The sequence below is a fragment of the Hetaerina americana genome, unplaced genomic scaffold (genome assembly GCF_022747635.1).
Source record: "Hetaerina americana unplaced genomic scaffold, ioHetAmer1.1.p SCAF_12, whole genome shotgun sequence".
Lineage (NCBI taxonomy): Eukaryota > Metazoa > Arthropoda > Insecta > Odonata > Calopterygidae > Hetaerina > Hetaerina americana.
The window spans coordinates 4256096-4276393 of record NW_027286292.1 but is presented as its reverse complement, the minus strand read 5'-3'; the positions used below and the strand labels follow the sequence as shown (position 1 = coordinate 4276393).

Here is a 20298-nt window from a genome sequence, read left to right as displayed (position 1 = left end):
CAAAGGATTTTTCAAATATTTTGAAAGAGCTAAAAGGCAAAGTATGAAGGGTGGATATTACTGAGAGAGAAAACTTAGAGATAAAAGCCAATGACATAAGATGCACAGGCTGGCATTTATGAAAAACAATTGGATAAAACAGAAAATATCAAAATATTGTAATGTTAACCCTTAATATGAAGAAAAATGAATTTTTTCATCAAAAAAATTAGCTGTTAATTATACATTTATTTATTTATTTTACATTAGTCCAAAAACAGCACTTTGAACTTTAAATTAGACTTTGAACATTGAAATAACAATTTCACAATAACATACACCCTGGCCCTACGGGTAGGAAAAACCATGAAGTGTTCAGAAATTCAAGTTTAAATTCAATGCTCCATGACAATAATAATGATAATAAAACATCTTTATTGTGGTGAGATTGAGATTAGATAGTCCCTTCTTCTACAACCTTTTCTCTTAAGATCCTATGACGTTAATATCATATAAGCTTTTTATGTGATGCTTAGTTTCTGTAATTATTTTGATATTATCAAAAGTTTTATTAAAAGTAACCATTTTCTGTGCTTTTACGATGTTCTCTTACTGCTAAAGGTTGGATGCCTATAGACTCTTGAGTTTATCAGGAGAGATACTATGTATGTATTAGCAGAGGAATGGCATCCCAGTTATATCCCAGCATCTCAGTATATTAAGTTTTACAGTAGCACCACATGTGGGATGTAACTAATCATGCTCTATGTATAAATTTATGATATATTTGGAAATTATTTTTGGAAGTATTTTAATGAAATGCTAAAACTGTTGTTTACGACTGACTGAAAACAGTGATATTATCCAAACTTGTAATCAAGGCAACAATTTTCTATGCCTGATGCCTGAAAAAATATGTAATAGTATGTTTTTTCTGGCTAATTGGCTTGTGCTTATAGGTCAAAGTTATACCAGTGTATCCCCGGCCCATTCAAGGCACTGGCTAATTTTGGAGCACAGTTAAGAGTTAAAAAGTGCATCTTTTGGCCCGAAAAATTGGGTACTTTGACATGTTATAGCAGTACTAGCAGACGTGGAGGTGTAGGAAACTGGTTTTGAACAATTTGCAAAGGTATCAGGGCCAGTCATTCTATGTAATGCTAATGATATGCAATTCAATTTACTATGCAGAATTTGCATAAATACATGCTTATGCACTTTCTAGGTACTTATTATAAATTATTATTTTCAATTATAATGCACAGTAAACTCTTGATTATCCATGTGTTGATTATTTGTGCTATTCACTTCCCAGCACCTCAAAATTTTAATAAAATTACTATTGTAAAGATAACTATTGCTTTGAAATTTCATTTTGATTTTTTTTTAAATACAAGTTCTAAATTCCTGGGCTTTGTTAAAACCTTTTAATTAAACAAACAAAATGTTTATCAATAATTTTTAATGCTAAATTATATCATTTTTTTACAATCAGTATTTTCCGATTATCGTTTCTGTTGCATTCATTAATACTGAGGAATTAATTTTATCCTATGAGGTGAAGATATACATAGTTTCACTATGCAGCAAATAAGTCAGTTACTATCTATACTGCATTATTTTAATTGGATTCATGTGACAGTATTTTAATCTGTAATAGCGATTCTTTGTCATTATTTGTTCTTTGCCAGTCATTTGTTTTTCCTGGCTGCATGATTAGTTTTGCTTAATGAGGAAAATATATTTTGCTCCTAACGAGATGATAATTCTGTGTTCTAGTGAAGCTATAATTCCATCCAAATAAAAATGGCTGAAAAATGGGAAAAGTGGACATTCCATTGCTAAAAAATGGGAATCAATTACACAGATCGGAAAAAGTCTTCATATGTATATATGCATTTATATCATGACGGTATTTTCCATGCAATTCGGTTATCAGTCAGTGTATTTGATTTTGCGTGCTTCATCATGCATTAATTATCATGGATAATCGAGAGTTAACTGTACTTCACGTAATAATTATATTCAAAATGGATACGTTTTAATTTTCTTAACAAATTATGTTTGAGTTATACTTTCAGAAGCTATATCCAAAAGCACATGCATTGTTGGTAGTAAAAACTGTAAATGGCACAATTGAGCATTTAGTTTTTGAACATTAAGTGTATACTGGTATAGGCATGTTGAAAAATATGTGGTTTTCAACTAGTGTGGAAATTATTGAGATATTTTAGCTGTGTATGTTGGGGACTTGGAGTATATTATTTTTATTCAATTTTGGGAACAGATTTTATGAATTTTCCACCTGCCAGTAAAAGTGTTAATTTTTGTAGATGAATTCAGTGAATAGAACATGTTATGCAAAAATTTATTTATAACAGACTTCTGCTATATATACACAACCAGGCATGCCATTGTTATTTTGAGTAATATACTTTATGGCCCTTTTAGTGACAGATTCTGAAAGCCTACTTATTTATTATGACGCCATCCAACAAACTCTTAAAGGCTTGAAATTCACAATATCAAAAATTTACTTCTTTACGTAAGATTATGTACCATATACTGATTGAAAATTTGAGACTGTCAGTTATAGACTCCATGCCGAAAAGAATCTAATGAATGAGTCTCTATAATATTATCATGTTTCATTACAAGTGGTGTAATTTAATCACATTTCTTGTTTTTTATTTATTCTAAAAAAGTGCTTATTTTGTTGAAATTTAAATTTTCCTCTGGATCATAGATATAATTTCTGTAGCATATTTCCTGCATTATGTGGCAGATATTTTGGGTAAATGGTATAAATATCAATGATGCATTCAACCATTCTAATTGTAAAGATTCAAGTGTTTCAATTCCTATTTTATGCTTTTAATTAATCCTATAGAGTTCCATGAGAGGTAATTATATTGTATAACCTTATGCTAAGGTATACACTCATTTGTTGTTTCATTCATGTTACAAAACAATTCGTTTTCATCATTAACCGTTTCTAATTGCCCCTAATCTTTACTCAAAAGACATTTATTCAATCAAAAATGATTCCCTTACTTAAAATGTTAGAAAGTGTAGGGTCATTAGGTACATGGTTTCTTAGGAAAATCATACTTGTCAGAGTAACAGAAATGTCCACTGTAATGTAATAATTGTGGATGATATTTATCCTTTGGTACACTCACATCACAATTGTTAAACTGTGAAAATATGACATGTAACATGTACTAAAGCTGAGCTAATAGTCCTGTGTTACAATGAATTAATGCATAATAATTTGCTTTAGGTCACATGTGTAAAATTTTACAATTTAGCAATGCTATTTCCTTACATGTTTCATCATTAAATTTTGGTAAATTGATATCCCTGGCAATGGGTAGGTCCTCAAAAGAGTAATTTGATATCAATAATTGGATCAAAACGCTGGCTGTACATGTCTTGTCTCAAGTATCAAAGAAAATAAACCAATGGTATGCAGTTCCATTTCTTTTGATTTAGTGATATTTTTATAAAAATACTCTTTGGCTCCAGTTCATTTATCCTCTTTGAAATATTTTTTTGACTGCTGCAATAATTCTTCGACCTTGTTTTCTCCTAGTTTACAACTTATGCTGACCATTTCTATACACAGTATATGATGTGTATCACAGTCAAACTCAGGATCATGTATGCCATTCTCAACAGTTTCTATAAAATATACTTTATTAGAGTACAAGTTGAATGCAGATCTTTTACAAGCATTTAACTTATTTTTTAAACCAATACCATGATGACAGCACAATGTAATTGATTATTACCATAATTTATTGAAGTAATTATTTTTTTGATCTAGTTCCATCCACCTTTTCCAAAAATTGAAGAAAATTAAATTGCTAGTTTATTATTCGCAGTTCCCATGTTTCATTGGTCTGCGGAAAAATCAATAGTAAAATTATATATGCACACCGTATTGTCCGTCAAAAAATTCATATAATACCAGTTTCCTGTATTTTAATTATTTATTGTAAATTATTGTTGTAATTGCACATAGTTTATAGTTGCATCAATCAAAAAAACAGCCACACTTAGTAGGAATTACATTCCAGACTAAGTGCAGTTATATGTTCTGTCTTCTTCTGCTAACCACCAGCACTTTTCAAAGTTACCTTTTCCTAAAAGTAGATAATCAGCAGAGAATATGGTAGCTCAGGAGAGTGGAGTTCTCTGGCTCAGCTACTTATTCTCCCTGCCAACAACCCTCTCATCCCCCAACAGAACTAACCAATCTAAATCATCAACATGCCCCGCTCCCAAAGATTAGCTGCAAGTAGCTTCTACATATGTCTAATGCCCTAAATCAATTATGTAATGAGTATTCAGTCTGTGCTTTCTCAATAATATTGACTGATGAATGAGGCTGTAATGTTAGTTTAAAAAATCATGCACAATTAATAGCTTGAACCATACTAATATGGAGTCATGTTTTAGATGGCTCAGCATAGTGGAATTTTATGATTATAAGTTGGATGAGTAAATTAATTCAGAGTGGCAGGAAAAACCTTTCCAATAAATTAAATGCAATTAGCTGCTAACATTGACGTCAGTAGGGAAGGAATGGGAGTACATAGGAGGGGGTGGGGGAATACCACTTGTTGGGACCAATAGATAGTCTGCCTATCAGATAGCTGGATGTTGGAAAATTAGCACTCTACTATGAACTTATTAGAAAAGCTTCAGTCAGATCCTTCAGAAATTCTTACCTTGAAGCATCATCATTTGAAATGTCACTCTATTAATCACTTGAAGGTCCAAAAAGATATTTGTTCCAGTATTTTGTATTCCTATCTTTGAATTGCACAACTTTATGACCAGGATATATCTAATCTTCTGGATATTTTGTGCAATAATGGTCATAGCACACCTGAGAATCTAGAGTTAAACATCGTACAAGTTAGTTTAGATGATGTCCTGTAACTCTAGGGATAAAATAGAAACTTTGGACATCTAATGTTGAAATCATAAGTATTGTTTCTTGAAACGAGCCTGGGAAAATCTAGAATATGTTTTTATAACATTATTTTTCATAATTAGGAAAAAATAAAATTGCAAGAAGAAATATGTTAATTTTGTGTGACTTATGATTGTTACACATAGCTTGGGAATATGTGATTTTAAGGGGAAATAATAAGATTCTAAGTAAATAGTCGAAGTAAGCAGTCTGATGCTATGTAGCCTGATATTTTTATGATTAAGTAATGAACTTTTTCCGGAATAAGAATAGGTAAATTTATTGCAAGAAATCAAGTTTCAACAATATTTACCGATGCATTTAGTATATGTTGGTTTTAAAAACAGTGCAATTGACCATTGCAGTTCTTTTAGTACTAATTCCATGAATGCTTTTAAAATTACTGTCCATTAGAGAAAATTTTGCCTTTTACAAAAAAAGTATATAATGATTTGAACACCTCCCAAGTGGTTGTGTTAATTATATGTTAACTCGAATTTGAATTACAATCAAATTTATTTTCTTTAAAAATATTATGGTTAAGACCAATACTGGTTGAAATTGATTGTTGTTAAGTGATGGGAGCATTTAAATGGTTAATGATATCATAGTTTGAATAACGGCTAAAAAGTAACGCAATATGCATAAAATGAAAAATCTGATATTGGAGAGTGTTGATCAAGTGGAGGTAGTACAATAAGCGATTGAAAATGTGTTTTCCTGTCATGAGAAACCAAATCCTCCAGCACCTAATATAGTAGGAATCCAGACCAAAGACAATGTAATGGTAAAGTAAAGAAGACTGTGATCCATACACCTGGTGATATGACACTTAAGGACCAGTGTGCTAGTCAGAGAGGCTTGAGATAGAATGAGACAATGGCTATTGGATAGAAATGCTCTCCAAATTTCCTTCTGATTAGTTTCTCCTCTGGGTTTGTTCACTTTCACTCTCTTCTTAGATATAATAATAAATTCCAAGGACAATAGTGAATAACAACCTATCTACTAAATTATTATTAATATTAGACTATCTCTTCTATTTTTACAATTAAAATATAAAAATATAGATAGTCTATGTACTTTGGATGGTAGTGAAAGTAACAAAGAAGTTCATAATCCTATGAAGTTGCAATTAGGAGTGATGAAAAGATTCTCATACACATACCTGATCAACATTTTAGATGTGTAGTAGCCATTAATATACTGACATCAAGCTTATTGAAGTAGTGTTCTTCACATTGAGAATCGATTATTTGGAAATGGAATCAAATTCACTAGCAGTGTTGGTAAACATGAAACTATCTATCAGATTTATGCAGTAGGTGCATGGCAGTTTTGCCTTGTATTTAGCACTTAGCACTGACAGTTTCACAATGAAATATTTATTTTGCATCCATCTGCCTCAGTGCATGCAGATAAAAGTCTTTCCCAATAAAAGTGTACTTATTAAAATGATTTCATAGACTTACGAAGGAATTATAGAATTGTTTATGTATAGAGTTGGTCATTATATTCTAGAGCTATTGCCAAGAAATTTTCATTCCCAATTCATGCGATTTGGATGGAATTTCATAATTAAAAATTATAGAGTGCACTTACACTCATTGTACATGCACAGTGTGAGAGATGTAATACTTAGAAAAGCCCTCTCTGTTGATGAGGACATTCATCTGATCAATTTTTTATAGGTATTCTGAAGCCTTGGAGATAATAGAGTGAGCTAATTTTTTAGAGCTCCTGATACCGATTGAATATTGGTGCCTGCTCTTAAGAAGTTTTTGATGCTTTGGCATTGTAAATTCAACTCATTATTTCATAAAGCATAGTTTAACAGTGTCACTGTGAAATGTTTGGTGACATCATAGTTGTGATATTTTGATGTTTTTTAGTTGGGGTCAAGCAGCCTATATCCCATATCATTAAAGCTGAAGAAAGTTATGGATCTCCTGAATCACCACTGTCAAAAATGGAATTAATGACAGTTGGTATGTTTATGATAACACTCCTAAATGTGCTATTTCTTTTTTGAGTTGGGCACCATATTTTTAAACTTTACAAGTTGAAGAAAGTATACATAGGAAGTATTAAGGCTAGATTTTTCACATTGTAGATGTAGTTGTCATTTACCACCTCCGTTAATTCCTTTCCTTGTATTTAATCTCCCCTTTTATTATGTAGACCTGCTATGTGATAATTTCATTGGTCGCTTCTAAAAAGAGAATCTTTAGTGTTGCTTCTCTATTTTTGGTATGCATTATAAGCTATACCTTGTTATAAATGAGTACTTTGTTTCGATTTTGCCTGTATTAGCAATTCTCTTATGTATATATGTTATTAGAGGTATGGAATTATATTTTGCCCTTTAGTTATCACATAATAATGCTGGAATGCACGTCCCAATTTCAGTTTCTTAATGAGATGCATTTTATTTTTGAGGCTTTGTGTGATGTGATGTATTTAGCAGTGTTGGCTGAGCTATAATATTTCTCGTTGAATGTAGCAATATGTAGTAGTAGTTATTAGGAGAGGCGAGGTCATTTACACCCTTAGGGTTGGATAGGAATGGGGGAAGGGTGAAGAGAAACCCAGTGTTGGCATTAGCCAAATAATGCATTCATTTTTCATGATGGTGGTTTAATAACAACCTTTCTTTTTAATTACCCTTTTTTTTGTTATTCCTCAATGAGAAATGCCCACTCAATTTTGCTGCTCTTAAATAAACAAGAATTGAACTAAAATGTGATAACAGAAAGAATGTTTCAAGACAATTTTACTATATCTGTTCCAGAAATAAGAAGAATAAATCCTTAAAATAAAATTTATTGCAGATCATGGTACAAATTAATAAAATTCTTCAAAATAGCACCCTAGCATCAAATTACTGATGCCAGACCCTCTGCCAGTAGCAGTACACTTCTAGGAAGGCATCTAGCGGAACCTTTTTCCATTTCCTCATCACAGCCTCTTTGAGGTTATCCAGCATTCCAAAGTAGTGGCATATAAAGCTCCTTTTTTTCTTGGAAACAAAAAGATGCCTGGTAGTGCCACATTGGGGCTGTTGGTCACTTTCACAGCAGTCCAAGAGGTCATGCGAGATTGTCGCATGAAAAGCCTTCTTCATCTTCTATAGCACATTAGAGACCATCCTGGGACACACCTTTCTTATGATTAAATCTTTTGTATGAATGTGATGTACTATGGTTTTCAGAATATTGCTAACATTCTGATGCTCAGGCATCAGTCAGAATTGAGCGTGTCTCCTACTTTTTGCACATATTCATGGTACTGTGTAATTGATGTAGTGGTACATCCTGGATGTTCCTCATTGTCAACCTCCTACCTACCCTCTTGGACATTCTGTGAAGTGGAAAATGATTTCGTGAGGCATTACTCTATCTCCTGAACCCAATTTTCGAAGCTTAACACAAAATTTTTTGGCATATCATTGATCCATGGGACATGGCATCGTGAATTCATGATGCAGCCCTCAAACAGGGTTATAGTCCAGCAGAGATTGGCACACTGTAATGGCTCACAGACAGCTGATGTAGGTTGTGCTGCTTTCCCAAGATCTCCAACCACAAATCACCCCACTCCAGCTGTCCTCATTGAAAGGAAAAAGTCATTCTACTTGTTTTTGGGGTAGCCCTTGTGTATGGATTTTCCAGTCACAGCAAAAAACTTTAAACAAAATTGAAGAAATTGAAGTTACTTTCTGAATGATTTTTGTCTCTACTTTTTCCTGAGTATTTAGTTATTTTAAGAAATCTTTCCAGCTCATTGAGACCAGTCTACTATGTACAACCTCATCCATCTATGACACATATGTTAAGCACTAGGTTTAATGCCTTATATATCCATTTCCTTCAGGTTGAAGCTTGATGGAGCAGGGAAATCTTCAAATATTTATTTTATCAGGGTTCATTAATGGCTTGCTTGATTGACTGAATTCATCAGTGGATGTGTTCTTTCATCATCTGGATGATTTTCAGCAATAGCTTCTGTATATTTCTTAGGTTGAAGCTGCTCTTTTGGGGGAATTTTGTTTTATCATCATATTTCTATTGCCTCATTTACAATGCATTCCAAATTGCCTTTTTCATGACAGAGCATCTTGGTGTATTCAAAATCTATTGTATCAACATTGGAAAGCAAAGACTTTTCAGGGTAGAAATTTCATCTGTTCCTCTCATGTTCTATCAGCCTCCTCTTTGTTATTTGGCCGTTCTCCTATATTTACCCTCTACCGTACTCACATATAATGTTGTAAATTCACATTACTCCTAAACTCATCCCTGGTGGTATTGAGGGATGTTTTGGGCTTCTTGTGAGGTTCGTGAATACTTCACAACTTCTATTTTTCGTATTTTATAGATATTAGGAGTGGAGCAGTAGGGAAGACAAGACAGGCTCTGGCAATCAGTTTATTTTCTTCCATTTTCTTTGCTTCATTCTTGGTGGAGACTTTCAGGGCAGATTGATCTCTTGACTAACATATTTGTTCTATTGGAAGGTAGTTTTTGGATATTTCAATTTCATCTCCAGGCGTTTGGAATGTGAAATAAATTAAGTTTTATGGATGAGTGTAGATACGTATAGAATGAACTTCTTTTTTTGTCAGACAGTGGTGATTCTTCCCATTGATATATAAGTTCTTGTATATGTGTTGAATACCAGTGTATTAAATGACACATCCCCATTCCTTTCGATGAATATGTCTATAGAGGTGCATTGGCTTCTAACTCATTGGTGAACTGAAGACCATTTGTACAGCTAACCGATTGGTTGAGGATATCACTTATTACAAATACCCAGTGATCTCTCCACTCTGTCAGTCATCACCCTATAAGTGATGACTGATTTAGCCATTGAAATATCCAATAAATACTAAGCTCCCCCAAAATTCTCTAGGTTCTGTATTAATATGGACATCAAGAACTTCCTGGAGGCCATTGTTAATTTTTTTAAAGTTTTTTTACTAAGCAGTGTCACCCAGTGTGCCACCCAAGAACTCTATATGCATGTTATTCGCAGGGAAAGCTTGAGATCTTCTATATTTCTATGATAAGAAAGCCTTTATATCCTCCAGATAGGATAAAAATCTACTCATGTGGATCATTTACAATGAGTTTTAAACTTTACAAGCACTTCAGTAAAACCTCACATTTGTGAAAGTATGAACCCTTTCCCTTTCTTTCAAAATTAGTGTTAAAAATGCTTTAGTAATATTATTGAATATCATGTTAGATAGAATGTCCTAGATTCATGATCATTATTTTTAGCTGAGTTATTTAAGCCTTATTAACATTTGATGCATGACTAAAACATTTTAGATTACTTATGGGATGGAAACATTATTATTATTTTCATTGTAACAATTTCAATGACTTTCACATGATTATAAATCCCAGAATAATTTATTCTCTGTATTAGACATATTTTTAAAATTTCCCCATTCCTTATGTGCCCTTCCCACTTCTCTAGGTCTGCCAAATAATGCAGATTCTCAATACCATTGATGTTTAGAAAATTCACCGGCCACAATAGTGCCAAATTCAATTAATGAATCTTCAAAGATGAGTTGTATTAAAATGGCGTGAATAAGCATATAGCTAAAAACAATTATATTGAGCTGACTGGTTGGTGTACTGGTTCATGATATTGTCTAATTCCATAAAATCTGGGCTTCTGTCTTCACTCCTACAATGGGCATGAATCATTTGAATTCAGGGGTTGTAGGGCCTCAACTATTAAAGCAACTTGATTCCAATTACCATTATTTAATGCCTGTTTCCTTGCATGCCTCGTTATGCAAAGTAACCTTCCCTTGGGCGTTATCTGAATTCAACTACTTAAAATCTTACCCTCTTGAATACCACTAAACTGAGGCCAATCACTCCTTGGGAATTCTAGTAATGCATCTTATTACTTGTGGTGATTCCCATTATTAAAATGATAATTTAATATTTAATCCATTGATGTTTTGGAACAATATCATTTAAGCCTCATTTTCATCCATCTGTTTTTGTGGGACCGCAGACAGTATAGCCAATCAGGATGCAGATAACCTCTGCTGGTTGCAGCCCTGCAGAAATAAATATAAATATAGGAAATATAAATCAAGGATTGATAGAATGCTGTTGGCAAAAGTGAAAGCTGAACCAATGAACTTGGTCATTTTTCAGATCTACGTGTCACCAAGCAACCACAGAGAGGAAGAAGACGATTGGGTGTACTATCAATTAGAGGACATCATCGCAGATGTTCTTGGAGGGAAAATCTAATGGTGTTGGGGGAATGGAACATGATGGTAGGCATAGGAAGAGGTGTGAGTAAGGTGGGGGACAATGGTTTTAGAGAGAAAGACTGACCATGGGGAGAAATCAATAGAGTTCTACAGAAAGCAGGGATTAATCACCCCTAACACTTGGTTTGGAAACCACAGAAGGTATTGGTGTGTACATGGGAAATTCTAGGTAATTTTTTGAGGTATCAAGTAAATGATATTATGATTAGGCTTAGATTTAGGAACAGTTTGATAAATATGCAAGTTTTCCTGGGAGTTGATACAGGCTTGGATCACAATTTGTTATTATGAAGTGTTGCATTCAATTCAAAAAGATAAAACAAGGAATGCAATTTAAGAAATAGAAGAAAGAAGTGCTAATCAGATCAAAATAGAGCACAAGTAAGTTGTGGCGAAAATAATGAGTGAGGAAAGGCAGCTAGATAATGTATAGGAAAAATGGGAATCAAAAAAGGAATGTAGAAAGCTGCAAAAGAAACTTAAGGAACTGTTAATAGTTAAAAGGACAATGAAATCATGGCTTATGGATCCAACAATTGGAAAGCTAGACAAGAGAAAGAAATGGAAGAATGTAAATACAGAGTTAGGTAGAGGGAAGTATTATGAGTTGAATGATAAATTGTGTTGGTAACAAATAGAGTTAGAGAAGAATGATGAAAAAGACAGTGCAAGGATGTGGAAAGTTTGCAGAGGAAGGGTGAAATTAGTGTATTTTACAGTATGACCTTGCTTCATGTTGGTAGGGGAATCAGGAAGGAATTCCAGGATGGAAAGAGTGACCAGTGTTCAAAAAGTAAGGCATGAAAAGCAGTATGCACAGAAGTAGGGAGGGCGGACAAGGATGCAGATTTGGTTGAAAAGTGATTATTTATATGGATTATTTATGCATTAGGCCCATGGTGAAGATTCTCTTTATGAGTTCATTTCAAGTCTAAACTCATTTTTCTCCACTAAACTTACTTTCTCCATTTCTGACTCTGCCTACACTTCTGCTGACATAAATATTAGCCTTCAAAACCATGCATCAGAATGCATTAAACAGACAAATCAACAGCCATCTCTCCATTACTATAGTTGCCGTCCATTCCACAATAAATGCTTCATCCTCAATTCCATCAGAGGTCATCGGATGTGTAACATCATACCTATTTTGATGATGATTTAAATACTGATTCAGCAATTATATTGGTGAATCTGGGTGAATATCAAACGCGTTGTATGCTATTTTATGTGAAATCAGTCAGAAAGTTTTTGAAAAAATATTTAAATATCATTTAACAAAATAACATAAGAATTTTAGTTGTTAAAAGCTCATTAGTAAATTTTGCACCTCTTTCTTCAATGCACAATCCCCCATTATCAAGGGTAGGCAGAGATGACTGGAATTATGAAGTTCATCTACTTATCCTCCTGTGTTGGACTGTATCATATCCTTTATTTTCCACTAACACACCACATTATGTATTATGAAACTCTTTATAGGTGCATGCTTCTTTTGTGAGATTGCTCTTTCCAAGTAGTGTAATCCAAGTCATGGCTTAATAGTTTGGCTCATCCGGAATATACTGCTCTAGTTGCAGCTTGAAAGCATTCTGTATTTATTTGGGCATTGGTGTGATTTGGTGTATTAATTGTTTGTGGAAGAAACCTGATTACATTATCAAGGCTTCAAAATTTATTTAACTCTAGCTAAAAATAATGCTGTTTTTGTCTTTTTTTTAACAGCATCATTCATGGAAGCTGACAGCAGTGAAAACTATGCATCATCATCAGATGTAACTTCACCTCCACCTTTGGCTCATGTGCAGCCTCTAGCAACTTCCATGATGCCTGATACTCTATCATGTGCTCCTATTTTGTCACTTCCTACTCCTGAACGACTCCTCCCAATTGGTGGGTCACAGCATCCTGAGAGTATTTCAGCCCTAGTGGACAAGGTTCGCAGTGCATTAGGTGTGGGAGGCATGTCACTGTCACCACCAGCATCCCATCTTGGACAAGGCTTCATGGAATCTGACTCAGGTTGGTTAATTAGCTGTGTAAACTTTTTTGCATAGCTGTAATTTCTGATGTTTTGAAGGAGCATAAAAGAACCCTTCATCATATGGAATTGATTTATTTTTTCATAATTGATAAAAATACTATGAATCAGAAGATTTATTAAAATTTTTAAGCAAGTTAAAACTTTGAATTGCCACATTAATATAAGCTGGAATACTGATCATACCATGGTTTTGGAGCAGATTTAGAAAATAAAAACTTACTCAATATGTTAGAAAAAATTTGCTTACATAAAGCCATTACTTAAATCCCAAGATAAATTGGTCAAGTAATGGATACGCAATATGCAATTCAGAACATGGTTATAAATAAATTCCTGAAAGAGACTTCTGATTTCTGAAGAGTAATATGTATTCTCAACTATGTTGAAAGGTTGCTTCTCATTAAAGTAATTGCTATGTGACACTATTGATAAGAATATCATTTGTGAGAAGGCAAAATTGAATTTCACCAAACTCCTTAAGAAGATGCCGGGATCTTTTATAGCCGAATTAGTATTCAAGGCAAGTCATGCGTGGTTCGAGAAGTTAAAGAAAAGAACCGGCATCAATGGTGTTCGGAGGTTGGTGAAGTAGTGACTCAGACTCATTGGCAGCAAAGAACTTCATCAGTGACTTCAATAAACTTGTAAATTCTGAGGGTTACCTGCTGCAATGTGTTTTTAATTGTGACGAGACTTGTCTCTTCCGGAAAAATATGCTGAAGTGAACATAAAACATATATAACAGCAGAGGAGAGAGTATCACCTAGCCACAAACCAATGAAAGACTGTCTCAGACTGCTATTTTGTGCTAATGCAAGCAGCAATTTGAAAATTAAACCCCTGCTTGTTATCATTCAGTCTCCACAAGCCTTCAGGTACCATGTAATCCAGAAGAGCAGGCTGTATGTGATGTGGAGTTCACGGGAAATCGTTGCCACATATTATGTATATGATGTATCACCCAGCAAAGTAGTGGTTATGCATACTAGAAATTTATTTAATGATAATACTGAGTCATATTTTCACAAAATTTTAACCATCCTAGTACACATCTTTAAGAATTCCACACCCTATGGGAGTTGAATTTTCCAGTCACCATTTGTCTAACACTCCATTCTGGTAAACAATTGTGCATATGTTCACTGAATCCCACATTTTTTGCTCTCATAATATTTACTAGGCTAGCTATGCATACCTATCGTTGCAATTGCATAAATATTCCCGCCAGAAAATGATAAATGTTTGGATCATACGTAGGTCAGTATATCTGTAAAGAGTTATGCAGTGTACAATTCTTGTAGATAGTAATATCATAAATTTATACCTAGGTACTGGACATGAGAATAAAAATTCAAATGGACAACTCTCCCTGGACATGCTCAAGTTATTTCCCTATTACTGTTGTTTGTTGATAAAACTTAGATTATGTGACAAGATTTAGGTTTTTCATTGTAGTTAACTGTATAATAAAGATTTTTAAAAGAGAAATAATTATTAATCACAATTTGCCATTCTTTAATCTGAAATTTAATCTGATTTCAATTCAGGGAGGATACACAGTAAAACAAGCAAAATGCTTAAGCTAAATGACTCAAACTCTATAGACATATAACAAAGTTTTTTTTTTAGGTATGGCACATAATGATCATTGAGATGAATGCAAGGCTTTCTCAGAGAAAATGGTGGAGACTTGACAAATGTCAAACTACTACTTGTCAACAGAGTATATGCATACTATTACTCCTCAACCCTGTACCTTTTGTAGTGATCTCTTGATCAGACATGGAATAGGAGATTCATCTCGAGTGGCTGCGAAGAATCTCCGGTAGGGTCTTTGGACACTTAAGAGTTATTACTCAAAGTAAATTAGAATCAACAAGGAGTTTATTAGAGTTACAGTAGAGTACAATGGCTGCCCTCTGGGTCTGACGTGACCCGTCCAAGAGCTACAAGTCTAATAATCAGAGAATGCCCCTTCTTTCCCTTTTTGGGGCGTTTAAATACATTCATCCACCGTGGGGAGAGATGGGGTGGGGGTGAAAGGAAAACAGGGGAGGGGAGTGCAAGGTCTCTCGCTCCAGGGTGAACTTTGGCCTGCTGACCCCTCCTCGCGTCTGGTGATAGGGGAGTATGGTTTATCTCTCCCACCATATCGCTTCTTATCTGCTGTCCTGTCTCTTGGATATATATGTCGACACTTGGATATATAGCGATAGGGGAGAATGGTTTACCTCTCCCGCCATATCGCTTCTTATCTGCTGTCCTGTCACTTGGATATATATCTGTCCACTGTCTGAATGTCTCTTGCCCTGTCAACGTACTTGAGCGGCGATCAGTACACTTTTTTGCTCTGTCAATAAATTACACTCTCAAAAGGGAAGTTAAGGGCATTGTGTCATAGACCTTGGAATCATGAGTCCCAGATTCTCTTTATTTATATTTAAATTTGGAATCAAGGCCAGTTTTTTGCATTCATTGGCTATCTCATGATTTTTCTATTACAATGGAACCTTGCACAACAAGCATAATCCTTTCTGCCACCTTTCTCATAAAGTTTTGTTCTCAAACTTGTTGGGCAAAACACTTTTTCCCCATAATAATTAATGTAAAATGCAATAATGCATTCCATGCAAAAAAAAATAAATTATGTACAATGTTTATTTGAAAAAAGCTATACATATATTCAATGTTTAGCATCAGGAATCATAGTCATTTATTCTTCCATCACAGAATGAACCAACCTGGAATGTAAATATGATTTGTTAAAGCAAAAAAGAATTGAAATAATAGTTTATTTTTTCATGATACATTTCTAATTAATTTTTACTGGAAAGCTGTCTAGAGACATTTGTTTTGTGTGTTTTCTTAAAAAAATGTGTGAAGTGAAGGTTCAATTAAAAGAAATCTTAATGTAAGATGAAATTCAAAAGAATTTCATTCCTAAAGAATTTCATTTTAAAAGAATTTTGTCTTACACAAAAAATTGTAAGTCCACACCAAATTGTGTAGCCTACATGATTCTCTTTTTACAGCCCACTGTTGCACTAGCTTGTACTGTTCTTTCCAAGGGAGAACTGTAAAAGTGGTATTTTTTGTCATCAACTTCTCCACAAAATCTCAGGTGATCAAATTAAAATGGAAACTAGAAATATTGACAAAATTTTCTTATTCAGACATGTTGAGAATCATACTGTTGCTATTAAGTTGACATAATATGAATGAGTGTCAAAAGTACTTATTTTAGTATGTAGAAAGTAAATTTAAATTTTCATTTGCAGGCATACCCAATGACCTGACCTGTGTAGACCTGTAAAACGTGATTCATTCACCAAATATTGTCTGTCATTATATTATATTTTATTAGATCTGAATTGGTTTAATGAAACTGGATTAAACGTAAATATTTAATCCAGGTACTTACTGAACCAATTTACATTAATATTTTGGAGTGGATGCCTTAATTAATGCATTCAAATATCGATCATAAAGTGGAGATATAAGAAATTTTTTGGATGTGTTAATATTCATTTTTCAGTGTCTCATCAAGTTCATCCAAGGCATGGGCAAGGTGAGAGACCAGATCAACAAAACACAGACCATTGTGGTACTGCAGTTGTCCTCAAACCATTCAAGTTAGAAGATACGCCTGCTCAAATTGTATGTGTACATATTCAAGATTTTAAAAATACATTTATCTTTATTCATTATTTAAAAAAAATGTCCAGCAATGAATTATGTGATGTAATCTAAAAGGTAATTGATCCAATTATATTGTTGCTCTGAATACACAAAAAGGTCGAAAACATAATTTCTTCAATATTTATCAGGTCAATAAGCAATCCAAACTCATAAGCTTTAAATGTAATGTTATCAGAAAATACTGATTTTGAATTTTATCATGAATATTAATATGAATAGGGCTAGAAATTAACTTAATATTATTTATGCCAATGATAAATAAGAATAATACCGCATATGAAAGAGAATCCTCCATAAAATACTTCTTAGTTCAAGCATTAGCATCCACCATTCTGTTAATATCAATTATAATATCAAATTTCTTTGAAGAAAGATTTAAAATAACAGAATTAACACTGTTCATTGCTGTTTTAATAAAAATAGGAGCAGCACCAAGAATTTTTTACTTGTTTAACATTATAATGGTTATTATATTATGATCATTTCTTTGTAATGAAAACTGGTGAATTACATTGTATACTTGTTACTGTTTTAATTTTGTGAACTAGAAGTGCACTACATTAACACTGATATTAATGAAAACTTTCCACATGTATGCTCATAAGGATTTAATTGACCAAGTTTCTTGTGCCCAAGCAATGCAAAACATCTCTATTTTCATTTGCTTGATGCTGATCTTTATTTACATTTATTTTTGGATTCTGTTTATTGCTGAAACTGCAGGTAGATGCTTCATTGCCATTTTGTTTTTTGTGCACTTCAATACTGCCTCAAATAACCCTAAAGTGACCTCACACCCCTAAATTAAGTACTTTAATCCAATGTTAGAAGGAAATTATTGATGCTCCAAATGCTTAATAGATAAGATAGGTTGCACCGAATAACTTTCGGCAGTGAATTATTTCTATAAATGATAATGAAATGTAAAATTTTAAGTTCTAAACTTTAAAATAATTGAAATGAATCATTAATATAACCATTAAGAGCATCTATAATTGTCATGTTATTAAATTATAAATACTATCAGCAACCATTACTGTTATATGTATTGATCTTTTTATAGGCAAAAATAGGTTTCAAATTGTTTTAAATTTACAATGAAAGACCCCAGTGAAGCATAATGTACAGTCATATCTCATTTAGCACATTTTTGATCAGCATAACTGTGTGATATTGCTGAATAATTTTGCCTGAAACTGCATTTTTCTGGTGATGATCAGGGAACGTAATCATGGTAAAATTAACTTTGTACTCACTTCATTCATCAAAAATGTAAACGGAAAGTAGGTACTTACTGTTGCTGAAATTTATTTTTCTTTTATTTTTATTTCTGTCAGATCTAGCTGCACCCATGCCTTTACTTGTCTTGTGATTTAATTCATTCTAGCCAAATTGTAAAAATTCAATGAATTCATTTACTTCATCACTTAAGTTTGATGTCATTCTTATTGTCACAAGTTCATTGGTACATTTTTCTATTTGAATGCTGTTTAAGTCTGAATCAGGATTCATGGGTCAGAGTAAATTTGTTATACATCAGGAGCAGATCTATTGCCATAATTGTTGATGTACAAGGGGCATAATCAGCCAAATAACTATACCTTCAACCTGCATAGGAAATTCTAACTAGAACTTAGTGTTATTATGCCATGTGACTGTAGATCTGCATAAATCTGTATAAGTTAGGGACTAGATGGGCTCCTTTTCTCCTCCACTTCCATCTTTAGGAAAGAGTGCTTGCAAAATCCTCTTAAAAAATCCTGACACTCTTCATGTGGAAGTATTTCATTCAATGTTTCTTAAGGGCTACAAGAGGAGAGTGGATGCGTGGCATGTAAACAGTTTCTGTTGTTTACTCCTCTTCTGTGGGTGATTATATCCTCCCCTTACTGGAGAGTCTTCAGTCTCTGTCATTCACCTTCCCTGAGAGACTGGGGCTTCAATGGCTTGACTACTTTTACATTCTGACTACTCTTAATATTGACTACTCTTACATTCACCTAATCAATTGACCTTACAAAAAGTATAGGAAGATAATGAAATGCATGTATTCAATGAACATTGTACCTATATGGGCAGCACAGTTCTGGAGATGAGTTCTCTTCTTCTCCCATTGAGGTAGCACACTTGTGTTAAGTTGATGACATTTTACACAGACTGTGACATTAACAAAAAATTTAACAGGGTTAGTGAATCAAGGTTAAGACACTAAATACATTTTTATTTCAAAAAGAAGTTAGATATGGTGGAGACAAAGGAGGCTTATTTATTTATTTATATTTTTATTTATTTATTCAGTATGAGTCCGAAAACAGCACATTTTGGCCTTTACATCGAACTATTAACAACGATAACAATGGTCACATTTACAAACACCCAAGCCCTAGATGGAGCGAAACTCACCCAGGCGGGAATCGAACCCGCGACCCTTGGAATGGCAGACGAGGACGTTACCCCGCCGCCACCGGGGCCGGCGAGAGATGTATAGTAATGTGTGTAACTTATGTGAGAAATGTATAGTAAAAACGCAGTGCTCTTCGCATTATGCAAATACTAATGTCATGCAATATCTCAGGGAAAAGTTTGTATTCTACAATAAACTTTTAAATCAATGCTCCTAATCATAGTGTTGAATTTAACTGTGTATTTATTTTGATGTATCATAACAAAAAGCATGAGAAGTCCTATACTTTTTATTTGAGACTGCTCTTAGCTTATGTTATACTTCCGATGAAGTGTAATTAAAATTTTGAGGTTTCACTGTGCATGGCATAACATACATGGAGTGGGAAGAAGTGTATTTTACTAGAATATGGATGATGATTAGATGTATGTAGTTGGGCTGTTATACATAATTTTATATCTCAATATTAGTTAATAATTAAATAACCATGCATCCTAATTTTTAGTTATGCATGCATGGATTATTTTATGACGTTATTTTTGGAAATGATTTCATGCAATCAACTTTAAGTGATAGATGTGAATCTTCATTCCTAATTTAGAAAAATTATGGTTTTTTTCTAGTCTGCTCACCTGGTGATTCATCCTCCAGCTTCTGATGGGGCAAGCTCAAGAACAGTTGTTGGATGCGGTGGTACGACAAGCCCACGGAAGCTAAAGAAGCAAGTGGCATTAGAATCACCTCCTCTCCAGAGTTCTGGTTCTTTTACACGATCTGCTGTCAATGCTGGTAGTGCAGGAGAAGGGGGAGTAGAAGATGGATCTACCCACTCACATTTCTACCGTACAGTGCATTATGACAGGAAACCTGCCGGTATT

The 20298-nt window shown here is 33.7% G+C and overlaps 1 protein-coding gene across 1 annotated transcript in view; it reads left to right on the top strand.

Annotated features, from left to right (window-relative positions):
• The window catches only part of unc79 (UNC-79 domain-containing protein), a 197243-nt gene that overhangs the window by 126160 nt on the left and 50785 nt on the right, over positions 1–20298 (top strand). Inside the window, exons 35-38 of the mRNA XM_071582616.1 lie at positions 6856–6951; positions 12999–13295; positions 16853–16974; positions 20044–20293. Coding sequence (XP_071438717.1) covers positions 6856–6951; positions 12999–13295; positions 16853–16974; positions 20044–20293 — 765 coding nt within the window. The remainder of the gene's footprint in view (positions 1–6855; positions 6952–12998; positions 13296–16852; positions 16975–20043; positions 20294–20298) is intronic.